This window comes from Strigops habroptila, chromosome 9 (genome assembly GCF_004027225.2).
Source record: "Strigops habroptila isolate Jane chromosome 9, bStrHab1.2.pri, whole genome shotgun sequence".
NCBI classification, from domain to species: domain Eukaryota; kingdom Metazoa; phylum Chordata; class Aves; order Psittaciformes; family Psittacidae; genus Strigops; species Strigops habroptila.
Window position 1 is genome coordinate 35,316,023 of NC_044285.2, and position 20,987 is coordinate 35,337,009.

At 39.0% G+C, this 20,987-nt stretch overlaps 1 protein-coding gene across 16 annotated transcripts in view; it reads right to left on the reverse strand.

Annotated features, from left to right (window-relative positions):
• The window catches only part of TENM1 (teneurin transmembrane protein 1), a 1,007,752-nt gene that overhangs the window by 64,481 nt on the left and 922,284 nt on the right, over positions 1-20,987 (reverse strand). For all 16 annotated transcript variants that reach the window (XM_030497214.1, XM_030497216.1, XM_030497220.1 and 13 more), the window contains 5 exons: positions 20,292-20,508; positions 14,075-14,194; positions 12,069-12,330; positions 9,197-9,464; positions 3,583-3,726 (listed from right to left, as the gene is read on the reverse strand). In XM_030497214.1, the coding sequence (XP_030353074.1) occupies positions 3,583-3,726; positions 9,197-9,464; positions 12,069-12,330; positions 14,075-14,194; positions 20,292-20,508 (1,011 nt within the window). The remainder of the gene's footprint in view (positions 1-3,582; positions 3,727-9,196; positions 9,465-12,068; positions 12,331-14,074; positions 14,195-20,291; positions 20,509-20,987) is intronic.

A 20,987-nucleotide genomic window follows, 5' to 3' on the forward strand; every position in this document is an offset into this window, starting at 1 on the left:
ACTGGGGCTGAAATTACCTTTAAGCATAAAGTCCCTGTAAAACTACTCCTCCTTCCCCCAGATAAATAGAAGTGGAATCAATACACTTGCCCATCAGAAGAAAAAACTAATTCAAAGAATACTCTGAAAAATCGGTTAATAGCACATTCATTTGTATTCATGAGATATAGGTGCCTTTAAAAGGACTCTATACGGGAACTAGTATTTATGGTATGTGTTCTCTTCCTGATTATGAGAAATGCCCTGAAGATCTTCCAAACTGACCAAAACCTTTGTGTTAGAAAACACTAAATATGTCATAAATTAGAAGTGATCAAACTTCTGAACTGGAGGGGGAAAAAAGTGGGAAAAGAATAGTTAAATATGGCTGAGAAGAGGATGTGATCCTTTGTTAACCTAACAGTCCTACTGATGCAAAACCATACACATTTAAAAAGCTTGAGTTTCCAGTGACAGCCACACTGGAACAACAGATGTTATTTTATGTCTATGCTGCTGGAACTGGACATCTTTTTTTAAATTTCTTTCTTTCTTTTGTTTTTAAAGATACTTTCATCTGGAAATAGAACACAGTTTTTACTTGCTATGGTTTCTGCATGTCAGTACTTGTACCTCCACAGCTTAGACTGTGCTGTGAAGTGCAATTCTGTAAAATTGCATCTATTTTTACAACTTTTCTGTTGTACCGGGTTTGTTTTGTACCGTTTTTAAAATGAATAGCCTTTCTGCTGAGGGAGGCAAGCATAGCCACCCTGTCTCTAAGTAGAAACGTGCACAGCAGCAGACCGGCTGGAAGACAAGGCTTAATGGCTGAAGTTAGATACCACAGAATCCTAGAAGGGTTTGGGTTGGAAGGGACCTTAAGTATCATCCAGCTCCAACCCCCTGCCACAGGCAGGGACACTCCCACTAGACCAGGTTGATCCAAGCCCCTGTGTCCAACCTGGCCTTGAACACTGCCAGGGATGGGGCAGCCACAGCTTCTCTGGGCAACCTGTGTCACCGTCTCACCACCCTTACAGGGAAGAACTTCCTAATCTAAATCTACCCTCTTTTAGTTTAAAGCCATCCCCCCCTTGTCGCATTGCTACACATCCTTGTAAAAGTCTCTCTCCAGCTTTATTGTAGGCCCGTTTAGGTACTGGAAGGTTGCTCTAAGGTCTCCCTGGAAATATAAACTCTTTAGACTAGTTAACTAACCAACCAAAGTGCTTCTAGTTTTAGTTTGGAAACAAAATCATAATTTGCAATAGAGAATTTTAGATAGACATTTATGTTATATTCCAATGTTATTTCTGTAGTTAATCCAGTGACAGTGTTTCAAATCCAGATGAAAGTTTCATGCTTCTAAAAAGAGCAGCTCTTCATACATACAGAGGGATGCTTTAATTAAAAGAGAAAAATCTCAATATATTCACGCTCGAGAAGACTACTCATGCTTTTCATTTCACTCATGGAGGCATGGAGATAAGTCTGAAATGTATAATTCTAAGTTTGAATCATACTTTAGTCCTTATTTAAAGCACATTTTATATATCTGAAATAGAAGAGCAGTGCACAGGTTTCTAGATAAGACCTGAAGCACACTCATTTTTATGTTTTTTGTTAGCATAGCTCATTATTTGGTTTTGTTGCTTTAATACGAGCCTACAGGCTGCTCTGTTAGGTGTGCACTAGCTATGGTACAGTCATTGTTTTTCTACTCCTAACTGCTTTTCTAGTTCCTATATATAAGCCAGGCATGCATACTGAAAGACTATTATAATCATGAGGAACATGTGAGACATCACTGAGCTCTGGCTTGGCTTTGTCATCCTCACCAGAGATGCTTTCACATGCAAACTGTCAACAGAAGAGACCCACTGATTTCAAGTCAGATCTGCTTATGTCCTCCCTGCCTGGATTGCGTCTCTTTGAGTAATGGATAAAGACGTTTAGCAGCTTCCCCCTGGCTTCAGCCTTGATCATGCCCCAGCACAGCGGGGACATATGAGGAAGAAGAGTAGATATAAGAAACTGCATGTTCCCCATCCTCATTATTGGGCTGGGATAGCGGCTGCAGCCTGGATGGTTTTGGAGGAGATGGTGAGTGGCTGACAGGTCAGTGCTCTCTGGCATTATCAGCCTCACAGCTGAGACAGGGCTGGGAAGCAATTTGTCACCATATACCCTGTGCTCAGGAAAGCAATGATTTAGTCCTGCTCGGATTATAATTGTACACTTTACAAAATCTCAGAACATGTTAGTGCCTATGGGGTGAATTACAGTAGTAACCACTGCAGTTAGCACATAGTCATATAAACTGGAGTTACTGCCAGCAATTTAGTCTTGAAATTAAACTATGCAAGTGGTAAATTGGCACTAAGGAGTCGACTATGGGGCTCACAGTTGGGGGCTGAGCTGACTGAGGTCAGATTTCTCTTTGTGTTAAATGTCAATAGCTGGCATTTAAAAGAGACAATCTATACAAACCAATAAGACAGGGTATGAAACAACCGCTGTTTAAAATGTCAAACTATTTTAAATCAAAACAGAAATCCAGATAATTTACAAACTAAATCTGACCTTTTGTATTTGGAATATTTATACTGTAGCTGCGCATTCAACTGCAGAACTTGTAAAAATCTGTCAGCCATACATTTGTGCATGAATCTTCATTAACAGAAGTTTGCAGATGGGAATGGATTTTAGCGGACCGACTCTCAGCTGGAGCAAATTGACAGAACTATACTGAATCCAATACTCTGCTGATTTATAAGTGCTGAAATCTGACCCTAAGTTTCTCTTCCCCCAGACAGAGAGATATTTGTTTATTGGAAAAAATATTTTTCTAGTTACCATAATTTATTTACCAGTATTGTTTTTAATAATTTTATCCCTCTAGTTCCTGATTATAGATGGTAAGGGAGGAAAAGAAAAAAACACAGGAATAAAAGCAATAAGGAAACAAATTGAAGTCTCCATGCTTGAAGAATTTCTACACAGGGTTAATGTTATGACACCAAAAGCATTTACAGTTTTTTTTCTAATGCTTCGAAAGGTACTGGACTGCTTGTCTTGAAGAATAACTTTCTGTGCTTCTCCCTAGAGCGGGTAGCCACAAAAGCTTCTGTATACCGGACTGCAGTGTGGTTTCCCAAGTGCTACCTCTGTCAGCCAGTCTGTTTTCACACATGGTTTGTCTCCCTGGTGCTGTTATACTCCTAACTGATGTTAGTCACAGGATGAATTAGGGATGTAGACACTTCACTGAGTATATAACACACTATAAACTGACTTACAATGTGGTACTTCTATACCAACAGTGTGAGAATGAACCAAAATTAGTATGCCATTTTCCCATCCAAATGACCGCAACGTGTTAGCAATCGCGAGAGTTAGTGATATTAATGTTTAATACCTGGGAGCCAGGACATTAAAAATATCCTTTTGGATGGCATTTGGCTCAGCTCTCAATAAATGAGGGTGCACATTCAAAGAGGATTACACATTAGGAAGTGTAATGCTTAAAATCTGAACAATTAATTCCTTTAAAATTTGTATTCTTCTTCTGCGTGGCCAGTTAATAAAGGAAGGACTTACCACTTTGTGGATTTAATACATGGTGTTTGTTTATAGACCAGCCTCCCAGATTTGAAGCATCCATTTCAAAGCCTTGAAGGATTACTGTTCTCTTCTCCCACAGAATAAAATCAGGACATGTTTCATATTCATATCCCACCGACACTGCAAACAAATAATTAAGGATCTATCAGTCTACCTTCTCCTCCATGAACTACTAGGTAATTTTTCATTCTAGGTTTTGATAGTCATCTGTCAAGCAATGATGCCATTAATTTTCCTCTGCCTGATTGCAATTGTTGAACAGTGTTATTTTTAAATAAGGGTTTTAAGAGATTAGGATGTTATTACAGCTACAGTTACTACTGTTTCAAAGCAGAAAATTGTCTGTTGTATCAGTTATGGATTTCTTAAGAGTATAAATCTCCTCCAATGACTCCTGACTTTGTTTATTGCATTTCTGTTAATTACCTGAATAACAGCTTAAACAGAAAAAAATTCACGTTAGAACAAACTGGCTTTAATTTGTTTGCTAATTGTAAAAACTGTAGCTAGGCAGAAATGGAGTGCCAAGCTGAAAAATCCTAGAATTAAACATTTATCTTAACAGGCTTGCACATCACATGGTTCCTCCCTCCAGATGGCCAAAATACCTGCTGAAAATCTTGAATTTCCCTAAGGATGGTGTTTTTTGGGGGTGCTCAAACTGACCAAAAAAATCCCTTCCCTTTAGTACTTCAGTAAAAATAAAACCTACCAACAAAACTCTTGAAAATTCAATTTTGGTATCTCTAATATACCAACTTATTTATTTATTTATTTATTTATTTATTAAATGTCTCCTCTAGCTAACCCTTTTAGATTTCAGTGCAACTCATTCATAAAGGAAGAATGTTATTTTGATACCACATCCCAAAATTTGATCTAGGAAATATTGATAGTTCAGCCTTTTGAAAATCAAAATGTCTTCAAAAATATTTTAGGATACGATATAAAAACATTTATGAACCCACAGTTTTTTTGATATTTCCAAAATTTTCCTCTCACTTTTTTGTAGTAGCTTTAGGTACATTTTACTTGAATCATAAATAATTTTAAGACCATCTAAATACTTTTACTGGATGCAATCAAAATATTTTGACCAGCTATAGCAGGGAGCATTTGTGTTTGTAAGACAAATGTTGAAGGCAAACTGAAAGCTGCTCCTTATAGCAACTTCACTGTGAGCTGCTTCATCATTTTAGCAGAAAGCACCTGCTTCTGCAGCAGCTAAACTCTTTTAAAATTCACATCTCCTTATGTACTGTAAATACTGCATGTTTCAAACATTAGAGGTTTCAGCCTCAGGGTCCAGCAGCCACTCTGTCCAATTCTGTTACTGGAGCTCTTATGACTAACATTAGCAATGTTGCTGGGTAGCTCCCTGGGTATAGTGCCCAACTAGGGGCATGGAGCTTCTTCCAGAACAGCCACATCCTCTGTTGGGTTGAGCCATCAAGGTTCAGTAACTGAACATGCTATTTTCTAGGTGTTAATGCACAGAGAAGATAAAGGTCAGATTTTTCCCATGAAGCAATCTCACACTTGCCACCTACACTTCAGCATCTTTACTCCATTTATGCACTTAACACATCCAATCCAGGGTCAGACGTGTATACTTGAAAAGACTAAAGACCTATAACTGCAAAGTCCCTCAGTCTTGCTCAGTGAACCATTGCAGACCCATAGGACAGTTCATCAGCTGCTCTAAGGTACCATGCTGTTATCTGGGTTGACGAGGTATAACAATTTACACCATCTGAGAATGTGCGCCAAAGGATCCACACTGGCATATTTACCAGCACTGTAGCTAACACTGTAAAGCGTCTGCTATTCCCTGCCTACAGCTGATGTTTCTGAGCTGCCAAATACCCTCTAGAGGTTATCATCCCCTTTCTTAGAAGCAAGTTCACTGTTCCCTGCTCTCAGAGTTACTGTGCACAGCTGCTTTTTTGTCCCTGCTCATCACTCATTTTGTGTGTCTACAACCACGTTTTTATATATACCTACACATATGAAGTCTATGCTTCAAAAAGGAATATCTGTGTTACCTGAAAGCAGGGTCTCCTGAATCATCTAATTGCAGGTACTCATGTACCATTTATGAAAATTTCCTATCAATCATTTTGCATGCAAAGTCATAAAGGCAAAGCACAATTGTAAAGTCAACCAAGTGACTGCATTGCCACTTGAAAAATAAGTGCTTCATTAGATGCAGGCTTTGCAAAATGTTATAATTTTGTAAGTGAAATGACAATCTTCTCCTCATTGCTTTCTGTTCAAATTAACTTATAGCCCTTTTCTGAGGCAGCCAAGATTTCATTGCATGAAGGAAAACTGTAGTGACTATGCTTTTGGACACTAACAGCCAGCAGTACAATTCTATGCAGTCTTCAAATGGATTTCAGAAGATTTACTGAAATCATCTGTACCAAAAATCTATTATTTCCATACAACTATTTAGAAGAATGAACTATAAGTCATTAGTAGTGCCAGCATGTCACAGTTTAAGGGCTGTTGCCAAAATATGAAATAAAAGATTAAACAGGACAGTAACCTCTACTTCAACCCCTCCTGAAATATTTCTACTTATCAGCATCTTAATTCTTCAAACAATGAATAACTCAGCCAAAATAAGGAGTAATAAAGAGAGGAACCTAAGACTGATTGAGCGCTGATTTATATTCACACCAGAAGGGTTAGTCCTTGCCCACGACATCATACTGCTGTGTGCGATGCAAGGGCTTGCAGGGGTATGATTGAGCATGTATGGAGTTATGCAAGAGCATTTATTGAGATTTCTACTGAAATCCTTCCTTTTCCGATATTAACTCACAAGGAGACATAGACTCTACCACCAAGGTTTTGTGTGTCAACATCCACATGATGGTTTTTTATTCAGAACAAAAAAATGTTACTTTATCATCTCAGTTGTTAATCTGAGAAAATGTCCTCTTGTTAGGGACTTGGGGATTGGACGAACACCAGCAAATATATCTTCAACAAATTTAAACACAACCACTTGTCTGTGGCAATATGCTCAGAAAGTCTTCTGTAACTGGTTGTGTGATCATTGCTGTCAATAACCCTGAAGAAAAATAAAGATGTTTATAGTATTTATAAAACCAAAAGCAGATGGTTATATTCCTGAGTTCCAGGACTTCAACCTGCTGCAATTTAATTTAATTAAAATGAAAACTGAACAGAATGCATTATTAAATATTGGTAATATACTGGCAGAGGAAATTATTTTGACAAAAATTCATATAATGGATGCAGCTAAAGGTCCCTCAGTACTACAGTGTGTCAAATTAAATAAAGCTTTATTGGAATCTAACAAAGCATGCTAACAATGCACTTAAAATATAAAGATTTTTGCTTCCATTTTGAAAGAAGTATAATTAACCTAAATTTAAGGAAAAGCAAAAAAATTAAGCACCAATTAAATAATTTAAAAGTTGTTATCCAGCACCATTGTATAAGCTTTATTCATATTTAAACATATTATGCTTGTGCAATTTGGGAATCTGTAACTACAGTATCATTTTATAAGATGTTATGTATTTGATTTAAACTGTTCTAAAATTCCAGACATTTACTGGACTTCATGATCACCAGAAGACTATTAAGTGGTGCAGAGGGAGCAGGCAGACACAACTGTTCCCTTTCAAACACGTTAGTGATACTATGCAGTGACAGACCCTGAATATAGGGCATGTGTAGCCATGGTGAGGAAAGCCCCAAATGGCACCCATGACCCATCTGGTCCTGCTTGATCACCCAGGGCAGTGCCAAAGGGCACACTGGGACTTTGTTTCATTTCTGGATTTACACAAGTATGTGCAAGTGAAGCCAACAACCCATTTAAGACCTTCCTTCACTGCAGAACACTAGCAGGAATCTGTATCTGCTAGAGGCTAGGGCTAGAATTGTTCCCTAACAAAGGAGTTTCACAAGCCAGACAGGCTGAAAAGGGTACTCCTGCCCTGAAGGACAACTGAAAAGTTGTCCACCCTTCTGCAGATGTGATAGATCAGCTGCAGCTAAGACAGCTGATGCAGTAATTCAGGAGATCTTGCGCTAAGGGTGGAGTTTTGATCACTTTAGGCCAATGTGATGTGTGAGCTACAGCTTAAATAAGAAAACCTGTGCTTCTGCACTAGCATTTATAGCAGATCAGGAAACTAATGAAGCTGAAAATTTATCACTTATTTTCTGGTTGCTTCAGTTTTCAGTTGAATTTGTTCCTGATCTGGCTCATTTCATGATCAAATGAATGTCAGTGGTGGCTCAGGGGTAAGAAGAGAATGTTGGAACATCCCTTCTGGCAGCAGCCCTCAGTTGTAAGCAGACCATGGACCACAGACCTAGAATAAGCTCTTTATTTTTGATATATTCCTACATGCTTTGTGTGATGTAAATCATACTCCATATTTTGGTCTCATAACCCTTTGTGGACACCTGCAGCTATGTCTGCATCATTCTCTAAGCAGAAATGACTAGGAAAGTTCTATAATCCACCTTTCTTCCATCGCCTCTCCATGCAGCTGCATCACAGACTGCCTGGCTTGGAGCACATGGTAATGCACTCATGCAGTAGATGCTCTAGGAGCTGCAGGGGTTGCAGAGCCTGAATGGCACCTTTTGGCTTTGTAAAGGCAAACTTGCAGGCACACTGCCTATATAGACAATGCAGCAGATCCTGGAGAGGCCTTCTGGCTGCACCTCAGAACAGCACTTTCAATTTACAAAATGAGGCATATTTCTCATGAGGGTAGATCGCTCCATGTAGCTCTTTCTATTCTTGTTTTATAGCCTGATCCTGCAAATGCTGCTTGCTATAATTCCTCTGACTTAAAAGGCAAACCAAAACTGCTAGGGAAGTGAATAGGGCTTATTCACAATACTAAGCTTTGCTGGTAAGGTAAATAACCTTAACGGAAAGTATCTGTAAGATTAGTCCATTAAGCAACATAACCCCAAATTCAATTAAAAAAAATAGCAAACCTTTTGAAACCAAATAACAAAATTAATTAAAAAAATACAGTTGGCTAAATAAACTGTATTTGCACAGACAAGTGCTTCTGTAGCAATTCTCAGAAGAGCTGCTTGCGTTGCTTGATAAAGAAAGCCTACGAAACACCATGATTTTCGTATAAACATCTTTAAACAACAGATCAATTAGTTTTAAGTGTTGTGGATGTGTAACGTAGTAAGAAAGGATGCCTAAAAGTTAGAATTTTGTAAACCCTAAGCAGAAATGACATTTTAAATGTCACAGCCAAAAAATAACAGAAACAATGACACACCAAAGGTCATATTCCAAGTAACATTCAAAAACAAAGACAGGTGAATATAACGCTGTTAGTACAAAACCATTCTCTGAGGGAAAAGGGGATTTTCAAATTGATTAAATTAGAAAGATGACATCGGAAGAACAAGAAAATAAATGTTCTTGGGAAATCATACAAGTCACTTTATCTAAGGAGGCATTTGATTTAAAAGAATGTAAGTGCACTCACTAAATGTATAAGCCATATTTTCCTGTCTTAATGTGTGTGAGCACTTCTGCTTTCCTCAAGGTGATTCTACTTACCCATTGCCTCTGCAAGACCAGAAACCTTCTGTCCATATATATCTGTCTTATTCCAGGCAAACGTGTATACCAAATTGGCTGCAGCAGGAAACCATTTCTGAAGCAGACGTCCTTCAATGGCAACTATCAGGTGGACTTTGGTCATTCCAGGAGGGATGGTTGTGTGTGTCAAAATAATGCGCAGCAACGTTTTGTACCCTGGTGTTCGACTGCTGAGATAACTCAGCTTCACAAAACTTGAAGGAATTGGGATTTCTTCTTGGACCACCTTGGGAAAAAAACATATAATTGTATCTATAGCCAAGAAAAAAGCAAAATTATAGCAGGGGTGCTTATTTTACATTTCACAATCACAATGTGAACACAGTACCACTTAGACCACTGATGTCTTCTGTGTTCATTTCAGCAAGGAAGTCACCCGACATATTACAAAATGTCCAACACTGGAAATTGCTTGGTCAACTTACTGGATGGTGGTCTGTCTATTTCGATAAACAGCCTCTTTCTCTAATGCTTTATTCTTACCTACTGAGGAGCAAATGCTATCTCTGTGGACATACTCATACATATGAGCTCTACGGCTTTACCTTGGCTTATTATTCAGTTTATTTAACAAGTGTTCTTAACCAGAATACAATTTAAAACCTTTTTTAAATAGACACATACTTTATGTATTGTGACTTGAAGATATTACCCTGCTTCGGAGGTAATAACTCTAACTTAGGGAGAACTAAGAAAGAAAACAAACCTTCCTGCTAAACCACCTTCTGTGCAGAAAAGCTTGTAGTAAGGCTAAGCTCCAATAAGAGGAGGCATGGCATACGAAGGCGCAGCACAAAGAACATAACAAGCTAGCTGGGGACACAGAGCAGTGGAAATGAAAGAGGCTGGGCGTCAGAGTCATCTAGCTAACAGGTAAGTCCCCAGGGTGTGCAACAGAATTCCAGTCCTACGGCGCTGCTGTCAGTGCCGCTGTCTGAATCACTTGGATTAAGGCTGGCTTGGATATGCCCACTGCAGGGTAGTATCAATTCCTGGCTGCAATGAAGATAAGCCCTCAGCAACTAGAAGGACTGCAAAGACTGCGAGCTTGTGAGAGGAAAAAAGAAAACTTGGCCTTGACCTTTTGAATGATGTGGGCCTTGGAGCTACAAAAAGGGATTTAGCTCTTGTGATCTCCTGAGAGAAGTGAGTTCTTCTGGGACAGACTGTGAGGAAGAGCAGGCAAGAGAAGAGAGCAGCTTCCTGAAGCATGCCACTGCAGTCATTCAAATGTCTCTGAAAATTAGACTGTGCTTAATAATGTTACTGTTTTTAGTGTATTTCCATAATAACAAGCCAACCTGCCACAATGTTAGATTTGTCAGGCTTGGAAAAATACAAACTGTTTGGTTTATCTTTCCTAGTTTTTAGATTTTTCTTGTTTAACAATAGATTAGATCACTTTCATCACAATTTTATTTACACATTGCAACAGTATTACTGTCATCGGATTGCTGCAGTACAGCTGGAGGCCTGCCAGCACTTGTCGTTTCGACATATGAAATGTAGTGTTGCCAGGGAAATCCTGCTCCCTTTATTGTTCCTGATTTGCAGTGTTCCCCTTCTTTCCTGCTGACATCCCAGCTGCCCCCTGTCATACGTCTGACATCTCCTCTCATTTTTTAATAGAAAAGCAGGAAGAAATATTCATGCATTAATACATGCTAATACAGCTCCTTCTCCTATTATTCTGGGCTACTTTTTGTTCATTTCCCAGTACTCTACAATGAAACTTAACCCTAAAAGAACCCTCCAGTGACAAAAAAAAGGACTAAGGACAGTTCCTCTCTGAGTAGACTGCATCTTTGGGTACCTCACTGCTTAAAGACCCAGGAATACCTCATGTGGAATAATGTGACCCAGTTTTTTCTCACTAGTGTGCATCAGTTAATATTATGTCCATTAGTTTCACTTAGTATGTTCTATGGCCATGAACTGGCTCAAACATGATGCTTTTAATAGTTATGGAGACGTTTAGACATAAATGAGTTCAATCAGAGGTCTCTTATGTGTAAAATAAAGGCTCTTAATCAGTAGTAACACTTATCACGAGAAAACGAGAAAAGGTTGGAAATACTCATGTCTACATGTAGCCTCCGAAATATCTTCTAGACTTGCTCAGTGAAATTTAAAGAGAACCCAAAAGAGACCTTATTGCTTGAACTCACTGCTCAAACAACATACTACAGGGGTTAACATGATCTGAAACCTGAGTAGTTGTATTTTGTTGGGTGTTTGACTTATACAACCTTGTTTAAGTCCCAAATAAAAGAACAGTTAAATACAAGGTTAATCAGAAATTGCTTTTAAACACTTAAGCGTCAAGAAAAAAGACATTTAAATACAAACATTCCTAAAGATACTGTTAAAATTGCTCTCGCTTGGAAAGAAAGTAGTAAAACCCAAGAAGCTAACATCTAGTTGTAAAGAACTAGAAGATGCAAATGGATGAAACATCCCTTAGGAATCTTACAAGTGTCTTGGGTCATGTCTCACACTGACGTATTGGGGAAGCTGTACTGTTTATCTGTAACCTAGGAGTGGTTTTGTGCATCACCAGAAATAAATCATAATTTCAATAATAAATCTTGCCAGAACTCCCCACTTTCTTATACTTGGAAGTAAGAAATAAAGCACCTTAAATTATTAATAAAAAAATAAAGGAAAAGAGAAAAGCATCCTGTGAAACAGTGCTAAAGACACATGGCATTGGTGTCATTCTGAATAACATCACAGCAGTTAATCGCTCACTCTTTGGTATAATTTTCTAAAATTGTCTAGGCCTTGTTCTGCATCTATCAAATTGTTAATTTGAAAGTCTTTTCATTACCTGTAGCTCTGGAATAATGGTTCCTCTGTCAGGACAGGACCCTCCAAATGCTGTCAAGGGTGAAGGAAGCACAATTGGATTGGGGCTGATAAAACTGCTGATGTCACAAGATGGTGTGTCCGACTCTGTTCTTTGCATTACAACTTTGTCTACGATGATAAATCTATTCCAAGGCAACCAAAGCGTCCTTTTTTCAGATATGAAAGGAGATCTGTCAAAAACTAGAGTGACAGAGATCCCTCCAAGAGCCACAAGGTCGAAACTGGAAAAGAGAAAACAAATTGCTTTGTTTCTTTTTGTTTTATCATCATATTACCACAACTTTCAATGCATTAAACACAAAAACTTTATGTTGCTCATTACAGCCCTAGATTTACTATGTGAAATCATACCTTCCTGGAGTCACCTGGGTATTCACAAAGAAGCTTTACCTCTCTGTGCTTTCTCCCTCTATGCATCAATAGTAAGGTACAGTACTTCACTGTTACTTGCCCTACCTTCCCTCTGTTTATCAACTAGAATCAATACTAACGAGTCATCTGTAACTGAAGTGTGGACCTAGTTACTTTGGTTTATGGAAAAACAAATTCCTAGCCCAGAAAAGGGATGCTACTCATAATCTATGCAGGTACAGCCTGCAGAAAGAGAAGTCTTAAAGCCTGTTAGACCTTATCTCTATTAGCATATACAAAAGTACCAGAAGGAAAAGGTTGAGTATACTGAGCAGGAGACTCCTCTGTGTAGAATATGAATTTTTCGTTTTTGAAAGATGCTGACGAATTGCAGTGAGAACTGAAATCAGCTCTTGTACATAAGGCAGGTGATCCCCTGTGAACTGTTGTGAAGAACCTCTGGCATACCTGGGTTGCAAAACATGGGACACACAGAAGGCCCAATATACAGTCTCAATTTCTGACACCTATAGTCAGGCAACACAAGGTAATATGTAAATAGACACTTCACTCTCTACTGAATGCATCCATTATGGGGACTTTTGATGGTAACAAATTGTGGTAAGAAGTCAGACTAAATTATGCATATCCTATCACATTTTCCAGATGACACTGATTACATTCACAGAGAAATACAGGTAACATATTTTAACATGACACCAGGCTAGTATAAAGAGGAAATGATAATTACTAACTTTCAGTAGTGCGATATGAAAGTCAATAAACTAACATAAAATAAATATGCAAGCTCCTTTTATAAATTGACAAAGCCAAACAACAACAACAACAAAATAGTTGTAGAAACAGTGACAAATGACATCCTTTCCCTGTTGGAAGACAGGTTCTGCTTTCTTGTAACTCACAACACAGCCAAGGAAGATGAAGTTTTAAACTGCCCATAGCAGCTTAATTCAAGTTCAGGAGTGAATCATGACCTTATTGCAAATGGATAGCCAACCCTGGAGTGCAATATAGAACATATAGAAACTTCATCTCTCTTTGAGGACTGAACGCCTTCCTGCTTTCAGAAGGTGAAGCCAGGATTTCTCAGGAATTGTTGCGGAACAGAAATTTAACCATTTTGGCTCTGGAAAGAGTCTGTCCTCACTTTTACTTGTGTGGCTCAGGTAATCAACTAAAGAAATTAACTTCACTGACACCTCAATAAACTACTTGGAAGATTCACACTTAACAGAAAAAAAGAAGGAAGACAGGGAATTCTATGGATAACCTGACTAGTGGAAATATCCAAATGTCAAGAAGATGCTGTTACAGCATTACTGTCACATTTTTGACTCCAGGTGTTTGAATGTCACTGTAATCTTGCATCTGTTCAGGTTTTTTCTTCTTCTCTTTCCTCTTTGGTCCCTTTACCACAGAGAGCTCTCACTGAATGTACTCCCAGACCAGAAAGCCAGATGCTGTCCTCAATCCACACTATGAACAATGATATTTCTGAAATTTCAGACATGGATAGAAGGTGGCAGTTGTCCCTAACTATACAAATCTAAGTTAAATCAAATCTAAGTTAAAGAAGACACATGAAAGTCTGACCTTCCATCTTGTCGGCTGATGGTGTATCCATACTCGTTGTGGTGTAGAAAACTGACATTCACTCCAACCAAAGGTGTTCCATCTATCGCTACCACCTGGCCTCGAATGACACATGCCCGTCTGTAACAAAAAGAATAGCAGGCAACATGTCAGACACATCAGGAGCATGAAAAGGGCATTGATTTCAGAAATCGTGCTATACTTCTCTCCCTGACAGACAGAACTACTCTGATATCATTGTGACTGTTGATTTTGAATGAAAATTCAAACAAGTCCAAAAGATTGATTTGAAAAACCATTATCTCATGAATACTCTCCCATGAATGGCTGGTGTATCAAGAATGTACTTCCATTTCTGGCTGTATTTCATGACACCATTTGTTCTGCCACTCAGTAGCACTGCAAAGATTTCACTGATGGCATACTTCAGCTTGCTGCAGCTCTAGGAGCTGATGGTTTGTGAAAGGGGAGAATGAAACCTCATTCTCTGCTGCTAAGAATGGGGCATTGCTGCCTATTAGAAAAAAAGCTGAACTAATGTGGTAAGGCAGCAGTGAGACACATGGTCTTCACCGAACTTCAGAAAGTTTCATAGGTGAATTCAGGGAGTGCCTCATGAAGCGTAACATACATTTTTCTCAATCCCCCATCACAAGTTATGCCCTTTTAAATTCCCTCTGGGATGGGTTGGACTTGTGCTCACTTTCCAGCATAAAAATCCTCCCATTCCTGTAAAGCGGTTGGAATATGGCAACACAACAGAACACATCAAAGTCAACAGACAGGAAAGTGAACTCATTACTAAGTGGGTCTAATCAGAGGCTAACAGGATCACAGAATCATAGAAAATGAGAGCTGAAAGGAAACACAAGACTTTTATCTTGTCCATTCTTTGCCTCAGGTAAGATCAACTCTATCTACATTACTCCAGACCGATGCTTGTCTAACTCAATAACCTCACCAAGTAACCCATTCTAATGTTTTGGTATGACTGCTTTACTCATGGCAAGTTTTTCCTACTGTCCATTTGAGAAAATGCAGCTGGTAAAAATTAACTCCTTTGCCAGTACACCATTCACCACAGCTGCTAATACGAATTCCATGCTCCCAGGACACAGAAAGATGCTGATTTTCAGCAATGATGCTGATAAATTCCAGAGGAATGGGAGAGGCTGCATTACTGCCAGTATGCAAAACAGAGCTCTGATTTACCACCTTTTTGTTTTCTACACTAACTAAATTGGTTGTGGCTCTATTTTTGGGCAAAATCTGCTGCTCCACTGAGGGCAATCAAGCTCTTGTGTGCCTCAACAGACAGGACTCATTCAACAGAACAGCCTGGTTCAATTACTCTTTGATTTGTCAGAGCAGAAAATACCCATTTCTATTGTTTTCTCATACTTCTAACATCAACAGACCTGCCTGTCCCTTTATTAGTCCACTCCACATATTTACAACACACACTGGTGAGAGACACCCTCAAGAATCATCATTATTCAGTACATTATTCCCATACTCCTGTTTATTCATTCCACGCAGACCTGTCTTCTGACTTTACTCTGTCCTCATATTTTATCAAGCACACAGATTTGTGCGATAAAAACTCATCAAAGTCTTCATTATTTCATACATAGCCTTTCTTTCCTCTACTCATTCACTTTACTTCTCATTATTCATAAATAATATTAAAAGACTTATCTTTCAACTTTCTTGCTCCTTTTTTATTTGTCATATTTTACAAGCCACACACATTTACAGTATGTCGACTCATAAGCCACATTATTCTACATTTATCTGTTTTGAACTGTCTTTGCAATCTTTTAGATTTAAATGTTCTAAGCCTGCCTCTGTGTTGCTACATTTGTCCTCATTATTTACTGTCTTTTTATTACCTACTCTAAGTTGAAGAGTCTTCTACTTTCTGGCCTCTTCTTGAATTACCAGCACTTACTAAATCTCTGACTAAGCGTTTGATCACAATTAGTTTTAATGTTTGCACTTACTGCAGGTATGACAACATTTTTCAGTTACTTTATGACTAGTACTAATCTCAAAGGCTCGGGGAGGTAACAAACAACCCCCCCAGTTTGCAGCAGGTCCTCACTCCTTTCCCAGAGCCCCAGCAGCATACAAAGCGAAGCACTACTGACATGCAGGATCCCTGCAGCTTTGCTGCTTGCAGAAGACCTCACTTAACTTCTTTCCTTAGCAGAGCTCTTAGATCATGTTCCCTGCAGTGATGTCCCTTCATATTCAACTGCCACTTCACGCTTCCTTGCCTCAACGTTCACTCTCTTTCCAGATGAGCTGTGGACCTTGCTACCAATCACTGCTTTTCTTAATTTTAACAGATAAACCTCTGAAGATCACTGTGCCTCTTCAATGTGCTGTATGACCCTCTTCTGTTCTCAGCCTCTAAGGTTTATTCTACACACTCGTGACTGATCTGCTTTTCTTTCTCATGGGGGACAACTCCTCATACTGCCTGTCCAACAGTCACCTATTTGCAATGATTGCATAATCATGGACTAAGGCTGTCCAAGTTGTTTTAACTTGAATGTAAGTGCAAAAATGTCTTTTCTAATTTGGAGGAACTGGGAAGGAACATGTCCCTGATAAGCTGCCTTAGTGTTTTCAAATGCATTAGAAATGTTTCTAGTCCCCTGGCAAGCTGTACTAAATCTGCAACTCCAGAGCAGTTGGCTTTTTGGGAGAAAGCAGATTCCCACGGGTTGCAGGTGGCCTAAAAGAAGTAGGATTTCTCTGTCAATGCTTCATGGGTCATTCCATGTGTAACTGAGGATCTCAGCTCTGCAGGTTTCAGCTCTGTGCCATCAGGCAGTTTGTTTGACATGTCTAATTTTAAATATAAATAGATGTTTAAAATTCTAGATGCATTCTTTCACTACTTGCAAAGCATTTTATTATTCCACCACCATTCTGCCTTGCTCTACTGCTACTTATCTGCTATTTTTTTGCTTTTGCTTTGTGTGCCAAGTTTTCAATATTCTCTGAGCACCTCAGGCTGAGACATTAGGCTCAGATGTGGAACTCTGTCAACCAACTAGTGAATTCACAACTTACCAGAAGATGTCATTTACTGTACTACATTTCTGATTAAAATCTTCAATCAGAAAAATTAAGCTAAAGGCTAGTAAGGTACATTCATGTTTTCCTGCTGACAACGTTGCTGTAAGCAGCCTTTGAAGGGTAATTAATTCAGCACCATACACTGGACCCTTTTTGTAGGCAATTTGCAGTGAGCCAAATATCTTCCCAGCAGCATGCATTAAAGATACTCAGCAAAGAAACAAGCAGAAAACCTTCCTGAGAACAGGAGTTGATAAAAACATTATAATCTGCTACACCCTGCCACATATGCGGTAGGTCAAAACCATTCCTGATGTAAGCAAGTACATTTCCATTATTCAGAATGTGTCTAATCTACCTTTCAGCATGTCACACTTTAAGTTGGGAGTTTGTAAAAAAACAGTGCAAATGACACAGTGTTGACATAATAAAAAGCAAAATATGTTTGGAAAACATTAACTTCGGTGAATTTAGCTCAATGCAACACCCTGACTTTATTTTAAAAGCCAAATGTTGAAAAATCAGATCTAAGCTGGAGTCTTAGGTGCAAATGCAAAAAGGTAGATGTTCCAGCAGTTGTCAGAACAACTCATTTTAGTATTTCAGATGATGCTGAAAACGCCAGGATATGGCAGAGACCAAACACTTTCAATCTGAAGGACAGACATAATCTTCACCATTTTTTGATAGCTTCCCTGAATCTGTTCAACATCACTTTGGTTTTACCTACAGTGAGATTCATGCAAACATCACCCATAGTGGAGTTCCACTAACCTATGGTACAGTAAAACACTGCACAATGTCATTTGAAAACTAAGGGTCTCAGATTCTTCTTGCAAGAGAAAAATCCAACCAACCAACCAACACATGCCAGATAGGGCTTTGCAAAATTTCAGCTCCATTCCATTTTCAGAATGGATGCCAGTGCTGAAATAAATGAATGCCACTATTTCAGCCAATCCTTCCAACATTTCTTGTGAGCCATCAGTGCTATAAAGTAAGTGGCACTGCAGGCAGCCATGAGTTAATATCATCTGCATGGACACAACCTTTCAGCAACATCCATAAGGAGATTAAAAACCTCCAAGCCTTTTTTGGTCTGTACCAGATAGTCAGGGTCGCTGATTTCTGATTTTTTTCTCTTTTAACTGTAATAACAGTTGTCTTTCTGTATTTTTTACAGTAATCTTAACTCCCAGGAGAAGAACAGACACTAGATGACAGTCAGATTGACAATGTCAGAGGAAGATTTCTGAACAGAGGCAGCACAGCTAAGCTATTGCCTCCTTCTGAGACTCTGCTTATCTCTCATCCTTGAGGAAAATTCTGGCAGTTTTTAATAATATTTGACTTATGGATGAGCAATTTTTCAACAGCCTGGAAGACCTGAGGATCAAGCAAAGTGTGGACTGATGAACTCCTCGGGGTGCCCAGTACATTGCAGATTACTGTTGACAAAATCCAGGGGACATGGCACAGTGCAAGTCTCCAGGCACTGCCCTGATTCTTAAGATACAGACAGCCTCATCTGAATCCCAATGATCTTCTCACCAAACTAACTAGTAATTTCTGTACAGTGGGAGGAAATGATATCTGGGGTGTGAACAATGCACTGATACAACTACAGGTTGTGTTCCTTAGTGGTGCCAAATATCAAACCATGGTGAGGGTGGGCTGCTGCTCACACGTGGGCCTTCGCTAATCTTCATTCTTCAAAGGCATGGAGATATGACAGTAAAGAAACGAAATACTCAGAAAAAGCCTTTAAATCCAAGTTAAATCCCATCAATGATAGCTTTAAAAGATCAGTTCCTTATATCTATAAAAGCACGTTGACGGAATTATGTACAATCTGGCTGCTAACATTTGCAGTGTCACAGAACACTGTACAGGCGACACGAGTGCTCACCTTCTCTCTGAAAAAAACCTCGCTATGAGTTATTTTGATGAGGAAAGTCTTTCACTGGTGACTTTTGTTTTAAACTGCAGCACGCTCTGCTGCACACGTACAGCCAGCCAAGGACCCTGCACTGGGCACAGCAGCACACTTGAGAGGTGCTTTTCAGGGAGTTCATTTTCATGCCCTATTGTTTTACATATTTATAACATCCTGTTACATTATTAATAGTGATTAAATGTTTAGGTATTTCAGATCAATAAAGACTACGTTTACGTATTTACTTTATTAAAAATTAATAAATGACAAAGAGAAAGTGCACAGAATTTGTGCGCATGGAATGAAGTTGAAGTTGTAACCTAAGTGCTATGTACTGTGAAAATAAAAAAAATTCTTATGCCCTTATTACTGGAACATGGTTTACCTAATGTACAGGCCTAGTTGACAGTGTAATAGTTAGGTGATGCGGATGATTTGTGGATCTCTTTGTCAGCACACAAGTTATAGCTTCCCAGGTGAACTACAGCATAAAAACTTATGTGCCCCTATATTTCAAATGTTAAAAAAAAAAAGAAGTGTTACCAGGTTTTTTGAGCAAGAAAGTGCCCCTTTCCTATTGCACAGTCTTTTCCTGTTAAAGGGCAAGCCAATCTCACAAACACTCAGAGATCACTGAGCTGTTTGCATGACAGCTTGAGAATAACACCTGCAGCACAACATGGTAAACTCCACACTGATCTATCAACATGTAGCAAAACCAAAACAGTTTGTTAATTAGGTAACTGGATTATACATAAGTGGCACATGTTAAATTTATTCCACTGTAAATATCAATCAAATTCTATTGGGCAGAAAGTTGACTGAATACAATGCATATGAATCCAACTGGTCCTTCTGCTTCCTGTCACTATATGTATCTACAGCATAAAGGGCTGAACTCCCCCCCACTTATTTTACAGGTACAACACAGCTTACCTTCCAAAACAGTCCAAGCCTTGTTAGTAAGAGCAGTAGAGTTAGTTGCTGTGCATTTATGCACTAGAAAAGTAGTAATGAGAATATGATAAACAAGATCTTCAGATGCTGGAACTTAGACATTTGCTATCCTTTTAATCATTTTTTGATCACCAGTGAAGAAATCTCAGCTACCCAGCTATCATTGCTTTTACCAGCTTAAATAATTTCATTGCAGTTCTCTATATTCAGAAAAGTCTTTAAAAGAAAACTCACCTGCTCTCAAATGAGACATCTCCTGGGATTACATGAGTGCTTTCCTTCCCAATAAGGAATCGTATTCGGTCATAAAAGAGCCTTGGAGGATGCTGGGAGAAAGGTGGTTGACTGTGCTGAATAAGGTCAAGGGGATCAGGTGAACCCTGGCACAGAGGACTTGCGTAGCAATTGCTTTGCTGACAACAGTCAGGGTCTACACAGTCTGTCAAGCCATCTACAATAGAGAGAAGGGAAAGTTCAGCAAACTGAGTGATTCTGAGAATAAAGCACTGTGTTTACTACTGGAGAGCACAGGAGGTTTTCAGTCAATTGGAAGGCATGCTGATTATGACACATTTGAATTCAATAAAGCATTAATATACATGCTCAGTCCAAGAGGAGTAGTTCTTTCTAGTCATTAACACTGTATCACCTCATAAAATCCCCACATGACAGTGAGAAAACAAAACCTACAAACTAAGTGAACAGAGAAGAGCAGGACTGTCATCACTGCAGAACAGGCAGAAGAAAATCACTGCACAACACTTCTTATTCCAATGGGTGCATGATCCACACCGTGCAGCTGTGGATCTCAAATGATCCTTTATTGTCACTACTGTCTGTCCACGCTGGTGAAGAATACACATTTGCTAACCAGTCTGCAATAATGAAGTCTGAAATGTTATCTAACTCCCATGAGAATCCTCACTAGAG